Raw genomic sequence first — 9345 nt, 5'->3', positions numbered from 1 at the left:
TCATAGATGAGGGAATTGAGTCTTGGTTAGGTCAAATGACTTTCCCAGGTTTCCCAGGTGACATAGTCAGAAAGGAAAAGGACATGTTTCTACATCCTGGCCAGTGTTCTTGGCACTCTCCCGTCATTATGATCATTTAAAATTAGTTGACCTTTAAGGCAAATTTCTGAGAAAAATTAGTTTTTACATTACACCTTATGTTTTTAATTGGAAGTCCTTTTCTTCAGTAATGATATTGCTGGTAGAATGCTATATTTTTTTGGCCCTAAAACATTATCTAAGTAGTACTTTGGTGATTATATCTCACTAGAGTGGAAGGAATTAGCCTCACCAATTTGGTAGTTAGTAACTTGTAATTTTCTGAATCCTCTCTTTTAATTGCATGCTTACATTATGTTAACTGTTTTTGGTAAAGATGCCAAGCAAGAAGATTATTATTTATTTTACTATTTATCATCTTGTGGCGTTGATGGACTGGCAAAATGTATATATATATAGACACAAATGGCTGATAAATAAAATTTTATTTGGAAAATCCACAATATAAAATTTGAAACCCATTTACATTTGTGGAAAGTCCAACATCTTATCAACGTTGCAGTTCAACCTGGGAAAGAATAGCTTGTTGGGTGTAGGTGAACCATCTAGAGTGTTCATTGATTTCCAAGATCACCTTGAGTTGCTGGGGTCAAAGGAAAAATAGGCAACAAACTATATTTAAGGATCCAAGAAAAATCTTGAAGAGTCCCCATCAGTTGTGTAATTTAAGAGCTGAAGTGTGACATGAACTTATTTCTGGCCCTTGGGTGAGATACTTGCCCTTTTTGCACCAATGTAATTCTGTAAATTAGTATCAACGAATACACAGATTTTATAGTTGGAAAGGACACACCATCAAGATCATTTTGTTGATCTCCCTCCAAGGCAGGAATCCTACATACCCCTGAGTTTGAATCACTTTCAATCATGGGGAAATCACTACCTCCCAAAGAAGTTGTGCCTTATTTTCTGCAGAAACTTTCCTCTTGGTAACTTTGCCTTGTTACTGCTGCCTTCTGCCCTCTGTAGTTAAAACACAGTTAAACCCTCTCCATATGACAGCCCTGCAGTTATGTCCCCCTTGGATGTTCATCCTTCTGGAATTTTCTCTCCCTGTCTCTTTCTTCCATCATCTAAGTTCCTCATGGGAAATGAGATTCTTTCCCCTGCCTTTTGTCTGGACTAAGTGCCTCTTTTAAAATGTGCTATTTTAGGAGGCTGTGCACTCTCCCCCATGACAGACAAGAAGAACGCTTTGAGTTCCTCTTATTGTCCTTAGCCATGTAACAGTGATTCGTGGTTTCACTTTATTTCTGGACAGTTGTAGCCACTAGACACAACCTTTGCCCTCAAACACCGCATTCACTTTGCACAAGCTTGCTGACCTCACACCTAAGTCAGCTTTTCTTGAACCCTCATCTGAACAAACAAACATTCATTCTGATCTGCGGATATCCCTTGCGGCGTCAGGAAGGGCCGGCTTGAGCAGTGCCGGCTCAGAGAGCTCGCCACCACCGCTACAGATTTGGTTTCCCTTTTCTCCTGATGTTAAGTAAGACAAAAAACCAATTCCTGCTAATCTCTTAGACAATGCAAAGGGTTCCAGACTCTATTCCAGGAAGTTGGTTTCGACAAGCTAACAAAGAGACCATCGAGACCAGAAAGGAGGCTAGGAATACGGACCAGGAGGTGGCATTCAGGTAACCCCCAGGGGGGACGGCGGGGAGCTGGCTCTGCCGAGGGTGGGAATGCGCCACGGCAGCCAGGAGAGACGGCCAGAGGCTGTGCGCCCCGGCGTGGACGCGCGCGGGAGTTCAGGCCGGAGGATGTGTCACCACGTGCTGCAGGGAGGCGGGGACAGAGCCTCCAGTTATCAGTAAAGAGCGCAGGGCAGGATCTCGGAGTTTCACAGCGGACTTGCCTGGGATAGTGTTAGAGTGAGAGAGAGAGAGAGACTGACTCACGTGGACATAAACAGACGGAGAAACAAACAGACGAGGTGAGAGCCTAGCAGGCTAGCTAACCTACTAGCTTGCCATTGCAGAGAAGAGATCTGGGAGAGGGAGGGTCCCGTTTAGACACTCAAACCCCAGGACACCGGAGGGGCCATTTCCTGCAGCTTCCTGGGGGCTACACGTCTCACCCCTTATAAGTTTGCTGTGAGGGAATTAAGCAGAAAGAAAGAAGAGGAGGTGGGGTTCTACAGCCCATGTACTTTAAGTTCTTCCTAAGAAGTGGCGCGGTGTAGGGCTTTCTATCCGGAAAGAGCATGTGTCATCACACTGCACGCTAATCCTGGGACGTTTGCGAACCCGGCTCCGGGGCAGTTGGCCCCATGCCCGGCCGGGCGTTCGAGGGCTTCGGCCTCGCAGTGCTCCCGGGGACGGCCGGCGGTAGCCGGGTGGCCTTTATCTCTGTCCCCCTTTGTCCTCTTTATCTCAGGCTCTCCAGGAGGCCCGGGGGCCCGCTCTGTCTATCGCTCCCCACCCCCAGCGGCACCGCCACTTCAATGCCCGGCAGGTCGCGGGCTGCTGCTCTTTCGAAGGCGGCGGAGGACCAAGGGCGCCCCGCGCCACCGCTGACTCGGACCGGCGCCGACGCCTGACCCGCGCCCTTGGGCACCGACTCGGGTGCGCCCGGCGCTTCCCTGTGCGCTCCAGTCCGTTTCAGGCCCGCGAGGGGCAGCCCCGGCCAGGATGGCCCCGGGCCGGGCGGTGGCTGGGCTTTTGCTCCTGGCGGCCGCCGGCCTCGGAGGGGAGGCGGCGGGGCCCGCGCTCGCCTTCAGCGAGGATGTGCTGAGCGTGTTCGGCGCGAACCTGAGCCTGTCGGCGGCGCAGCTCGGGCGCTTGTTGGAGCAGCTGGGAGCCGCCCCTGTGGAGGGCGACCCCGAGCCCGGGCAGCTGCACTTCAACCAGGTAGGGCGCGGGCCCGGCCGCCCTTCCCCGCCGGGGTTTCCGGAGACGTCCATTTGCCCAGGAACGCTGTTTAATGGGGAAAAGTGCTGGAGAAAGAATTTCGTTACGTTTCTCCAGTGTGAGGCGGGTCCTGCTTTTCACTAGACCTGTCTCTCTGGCCGGGGTTAAAGTGCTGGCGGTGACGAGGAAGCCAGAAATTGCAGTTTTATGCCCGATGAACTGAGTCCTCAGACGCTTGTGGTTATAAGGTTTTATGCAAAAGTTTATGAAGTAGTCGAGAGCGGGAAGCATCTTAGATAGGAATGGCGTTTTAGATAGGAATGGCGTCCTGAAGTCTTCCCGGCAGAGACAGTGGCTCACAGGCCACCCTCGTTAACAGTAGCTCGGTGGGTAACGACTGCTATCGAGATGTAATGTAGTTGTGTCTTTCTGGTGTACGTTACCCGAGGCATTTGGGTCTGAAGGGCCTACTGTATAGAGATAGGGAGGCCGAGGGGGGCCCTGAGACCAAGATCAAGCATCCAGTCGGTGGGTCGAACTGGGTTTAAAGCCATAGCTTTTAGTCATCTGTCAGGTCAAGGGTTTGATTCGAATTTTCATTCATTCATTCAAAAACGAACAAACAAACCTATCTTAGGACATATTCACAGTATTATACAGGCATTTGGTAATTCCTAAAATTTAAGGGTCACCATGAGTTACCTAGGAGCAATTAAGACCATACCTGCTAGTAAACTGCAAAAAGGATGATATTATAGATTCTTCGTTATTTCCGTCATAAATATTCTATGATTATTTCTTAAAATTGTGAAGTAAGCGAAGTGTGCTTTTGGCATCCTCCCCCAAACTTCTCTCTACTTTTAAAAACTCTGTTTACTCAGTGGTTTGGTATTTTTTTTCCTTCTGCTCTGGTTCCAGTGATAACTGATGATGAATGGCAGTGTTCAGTATTTTCTGTATTGTCACTTCTGCGTGATATTAGTTTGTGTTACAAAAAGTTTTTGTGGTCCAAGTTGCTTCGGAAATGCTGCATACTATACTCCACTCTTGGAAATCTAGCATTTCCCGATGTATTTGACCTTAGATTACAGTTAGGGAAACTTTAATCAGATAAATTCCTTGCTAATAACATTATAGTTTGGCATTCTTTTTGTTAGAAATATCTTACCTCATTTAAAACATGCAGTATTCAACAAGTATAAGGCTCTGATGCCATGAGGGATCAAAGTGACCTCCCTTTGATGTAGAAGGGTTTTGTGGTCCTCTTATGCATGTTCTTTAGTAAACTATAGATCCAATTCTGGCATGGCATTACAGTTGGTTCAATGTCTAAAAAATGATACATTGGAAAAACTGAAATGACCCCATGTTATACTGATATTTTAGAAAATAAAGCAAACAACTTTCTAAGTATTTTCTGTCGAGCTGCAGTCTCTTCAAGTGGGGGAAACAGCTGACCTGACTAAAGCATTTCTAGGTAGGAGTAGGGGCGGTCATATGCTTGGAAAGAAGCTTGGGGACTTGACTTGCAGCTGCGTATCTGTAGCCCACACATTGTTTTGACTTAAATTATCTCCTTATGTTGCAATGTCTGGAGGTGTTGATGAATTATAAAGGAACAAAAGACTGCTGAGCCACGCAATGTCTGGAGGTGTTGATGAATTATAAAGGGACAATAGACCGCTGAGCCACGCCTTGGCAAAGACACTGGAAAATACACCTAAATAATTTAGGAAAATTGCTTAAGTTTATTAGCAGTATGAGTCCCAGTTTATGAGTAAGTAGGACACCTCAATAGGTAAATTATAAGTATGTTGACACCTTGTTTCTCACTCTTCTGTTTGCATATTTAACTACCCTCATCATGGCCTCTGTGGGCATCAAAAAGAGATGGGAAGAAGCCCATAGTTTGGAAATAAAGGGAAGCCGTGGAAAATTTATCACTTAATCAGACCTAGCGAACATCTGTTGGATGTTCTAAAAAGTCCTAATGAAAACAATCATCAGTTAAATGGTGTCGAATGAAATGCCATTCCAGAAGAATCTATTAATTTGCTGACATTTATTTCTGCTCCAGTAGGAAGTCATCCAGTTTGGAGGAAAATTTAGGTCTGTTAATATCTCCATACCTTAAAGAATGCAATTTTAGTTTCCTTACCTGCAGCAAAGTAGAATAATAATATATGTGAAAAGCTTGATTTTCTGACTTTGCAGAAGGTTGAAAAGATAGAATTAATTTCTTTGGGCCAGGGATTTATTGAATCTTCTATGAGATCTGTTTACAGATGACATTGTTCCTTTAGATGAGGGCTTAGGTCAGCTTTTCCCATGTAATAGGACTACTGTACTAAAAATTGAGACAATTTTGGAAGGTCTTCTAGTATTTTTTCAGTGTCCTTAAGTACTATTAAAAGAACTTGTTGCTTTGGGATATCAAAGTGACCTGAGTTCAAACTGGAAACAATAGAATAACTGAGTTTACTGTTTTGCTTCTTATGGTTTCTGAGGGTACAAAGAGCAGGTAGAAGAAGCAACCCAAACAAGTGAGAGGAGGGAGTTCTTTTATCTAAAGGGGTCTCTGGGGCCCATGACTGAGTGTAAGTCTGCTGTATCTCAGGGAGTTTCTAAAATACAAAGGGAAGCCCCAGCTGAGTGAATGCCCTGAGTGATTAATTTAGGGGATTTAAGAATGGGCTCAGTGCCACCTTTTGTTTGTTCAGATGTTCCTTTCTCATTCTCCAAGTGGTCTTTTCTCTTAATTTCTCCTTCAGAACACCTCACCTCTAAATGATCACACTAAGCTGCAGTGGAAATGGCTCCATTTAAATAACTCAGTCTCCTGAGGAGGCTTAGTGGGCGTGATGGAGATGTGGGTGTGGGTGTGGCAGGTTGGCATGTGCGGCAACCTTTGTTTCCCACCATCACTCAACCTTAGACTTTTGCTTCTCTCTCCTAACTTTATTTTTTCATTTGATACGTATCCTGCAGCGCATCTTCTTTTTTTCTTTCACAGGTTGCCTGAACTTTGTTTTTAAATCCCTTTCAATTCACCTTCAATCTTCCTAAAGCAATACTTGGAGTATGCCTCTCTTCTTTCAGATCTCCTCCATGAACTGTCTCTTGGCTGGTGAAATCTAAATCTGAAGGCTGACTTCTGAGGCTCTGCACCGCAAGGTTGACCCTGAGACGTTAAGCTGCCTGCCCAGACCTAGCACTCACTCAATTAAATTATTCATTCTTCTATGAAATCACTTATACTTCTACTCAACCACTTTTCTACCTCATCATCTTCCTTGCACCCTTCCTGTTTCCAACTGCAATGTCCTATTTTTCCTTGAATTGCCCTATCAAAATCTTAAATTTTAAAAAAACCCAGCTAAACTCCATAAAACCTTTCTGGGGCATCACAACCACCACTGATTTGCTGTCTTTTTGAATTCTTGAAATTTTTTATTATGCTAACGACACTTAGCTATTCATGTGTTCAACAAATATTTCAAATAACTACTATACTCTGATTAGAGTGGTCCCTTAAAAGTACAAATCTAATCATATTGCTCATTTTATTAAAACAATTAAATGCCTTCAAGATAAACTTTAAACACTTTAATGTGGCTTAAGCCTTTTTATGATCTGATTCCTGTATATTTCTCAAGCTTTATCCTTTGCTATTATTCCAGTCTTCATGGACTGCCGGTAGTTCCTGGTTCGCCATATATGTGTGCTTATGTTTTAGGTATCAGTTTAGACATGACTTCTTCCGAGAAGCCTTTCTTAGCCTGCTCAGGGGTTTAGTAGGAGCCCCTTTTTATGTGACCCTATATTAATTGGTGCCTATGAAATCATAACATATTATATATTGCAATTATAATATGGACATAATTTTATACATATTATAAATTTCTGTTTATATGGCTTCTCCTCGACCCCAACACACACACCCAATATGATTTTGAACAGATTGAAGGGATTGATCTGACTCATCTCTCTAGGGGCTAGTGTAGTGCCTGGTACATAACATGTATTCATTATATATATTTTTGAATGAATGAGTGAAGATGGTTTAATATGAGTAAGGCAATTTGAGCCCTCACATGACTTTACAGTTAATAGGTAGACGTATGACATGTGCACGCGTAACTATAATGCACGATAGAAGGATATGTCTGATTAAAGAATTTCAGAGACAATGGAATGGGATCAGGCTTGTGTTTTTGGAAAATTCATCTGCATGAGGGTGTGGAAAGTGTCGGAGTGGGTCCAGAGAGGAGCTGAGGAGGAAACTGCAGTGGTTTGTAGGAGATGTAATGATTGCTTGATCCTGGAGGCCGTCAGGAGGTACATAAAAGCTCTGCCTTCTTCTGGAAGAGCAGCCGTGACTGAAGAGTAGGCAAAAGCCCCAAAGGTAGATATTTTCTACTTCAGTCTTTTGCCTGTAGCAGTCAGTCATTTAACTATTGTTAGAGCTTTCCTTTCATTAGTTTATGGCCCAAGGATGCCAGAGGGAGAGGCAGTGAGGTAACTCTTGGCTTACTTCAATGGATGGCCAGGCTAGCGGTCTGTAGCAAACAGAAGGGGTGTATGTGTGTGGTCATTACATGCATGTTGTGCGCATAGCTTGTTGTTGCTCAGTGTACTTTTTCTTGGGTTGGGGGGTTAACGGTGCATTAGATGAGGGAGGTTCTGGGAAGCACTGATCATGGAAGGAGGGGAGAAAGAGCATCTCTCTCCCTCTTTTTTTTTTTTTTTTCCTTTATATTCTGAGAAATGGGGGGGGTAAATCTTCTAGGAATGCCTTCCAACCTGCTCGTTCAGGTGAGAAACTGGCAGGAAAGGCCAGACCGAAGGGCCAGGTTGTGCTTAGGTCTCCGGTGGCTTTTCCTTCAAGACAGTGGATCTATTTTGATATATTATATCACTCTCATTTAAGTTGACTGTGTACAGTGTGATCATTGTTTCCAGAAGGTTTTAGGAAAATGAGAGACACTCATAATTCATTTAACTGTGACGTCAAGAGCTTAGTTTGCTTTTGTGCCAGGGATGATTGGGACCCATATGAGAAAATACCCTTCATTCTTTCCATCTCTAACTCCCAAACTTGCATCTTTACCCACTACCCTAGGAGTCACATAGACCCTTTTGTCCATAACATAATTATATCTAGGATTTATTGGATTTTTCCTGTGCGACATAACTCTTAACCACTTTATCTGTATTAACGCATTTCAAAATCACAACAATCCTGTGATACAGATACCATTATTAACTTAATTTTACACATGAGAAATATGTGATGCTGAGAGATTAAGTACTTGACCAAAATCACACAGGAAGTGGTAAAACCTCAGGCAGTCCTAAATCCTAGAGTGGATTTTTTGAATTATAGTTTAGAAAATCATACTCTCCCTAGCCAGGGCGACTGTTAATCTCAGATTTTGATCTATGAGTAGAAGTTACAAATCATCAGTCGCTTATGTAGCTCCATTGCTTAGTCATGTTAAGGGAACAGTATTAAGACTACAGAAACTACAATGATGATAACAGGTCCTTGTCCTCAGAGAGCTTATAATCTAATTAAGAAATAAGGTGGAGGGCTTCCCTGGTGGCGCAGTGGTTGGGAGTCCGCCGGCCGATGCAGGGGACGCCGGTTCGTGCCCCGGTCCGGAAGGATCCCACATGCCGCGGAGCGGCTGGGCCCGTGAGCCATGGCCGCTGAGCCTGCGCGTCTGGAGCCTGTACTCCGCAACGGGAGAGGCCACAACAGTGAGAGGCCCGCGTACGGCAAAAAAAAAAAAAAAGAAAGAAGGTGGAAACTTGTGAAAAGTATGCAAGGCAAACTTCAGTAGTTAAGTAATCACTGAAAGAAATATTACAAGACGTATCACTAGGCTGCTGCCAAACAAATACTTTTGGGAGCCATGTTCTGTGGGAGGCTTCTGGGAAACACCTTGTGGAGGAGTTACAAGTCAGTCAATTCTCCTTTTGGAGGATTTTGCTTGTTTGTTTTGGTTTTTAAAATACTTACTGGATGAACATCTGCTTGTGCCAAATGTGTCTGTGCTGTTAATCACAAGAGGAATTTTCTTGTGGGTTACATGAATTCTCTTTTATAGAATGAAAATTTCTTTAATTCTTTCTTATATAATGAATTTTTCTTGGAGAAAATATTTTGGCAACAATAGTTTTCCTAATTCTGAGTTTCAGAAGTTTTCCTGGAGAAAGGCATATTAATCAGCTTCTTCTTCTATGGATAGACTGCAGGTAATGGGAGAAACATCCATGTCTAGTGTTAAATTTTTCAGTCCTGTTCTCACTTTTACTCTAGAAAAATTCTGCCAATGAATTCACTCTCTCTTCAGGCAGTTTAGAATGTAAGTCCTCCTTTTTTTTT

At 43.6% G+C, this 9345-nt stretch overlaps 1 protein-coding gene across 5 annotated transcripts in view; it reads left to right on the top strand.

Annotated features, from left to right (window-relative positions):
• Positions 1-1492: 1492 nt before the first annotated feature.
• SLC39A8 (solute carrier family 39 member 8) overlaps positions 1493-9345 on the top strand; it is a 76311-nt gene continuing 68458 nt past the window's right edge. For 4 of the 5 annotated variants that reach the window (XR_009519498.1, XM_060012049.1, XM_060012051.1 and 1 more), the window contains exons 1-2: positions 1919-2038; positions 2482-2954. Coding sequence is in view for 4 of the 5 variants with exons in the window: in XM_060012049.1 (XP_059868032.1) it covers positions 2736-2954 (219 nt within the window). In the remaining variant the exon portion in view is untranslated. Of the gene's footprint in view, positions 1740-1918; positions 2039-2481; positions 2955-9345 lie in introns of those variants that run through there. The other variant, XM_060012048.1, reaches the window with a different exon arrangement.

This window comes from Delphinus delphis, chromosome 5 (genome assembly GCF_949987515.2).
Source record: "Delphinus delphis chromosome 5, mDelDel1.2, whole genome shotgun sequence".
In the NCBI taxonomy this organism is placed as follows: domain Eukaryota; kingdom Metazoa; phylum Chordata; class Mammalia; order Artiodactyla; family Delphinidae; genus Delphinus; species Delphinus delphis.
The sequence above is the reverse complement of the archived record's forward strand: the minus strand, read 5'-3'. Positions and strand labels throughout refer to the sequence as shown.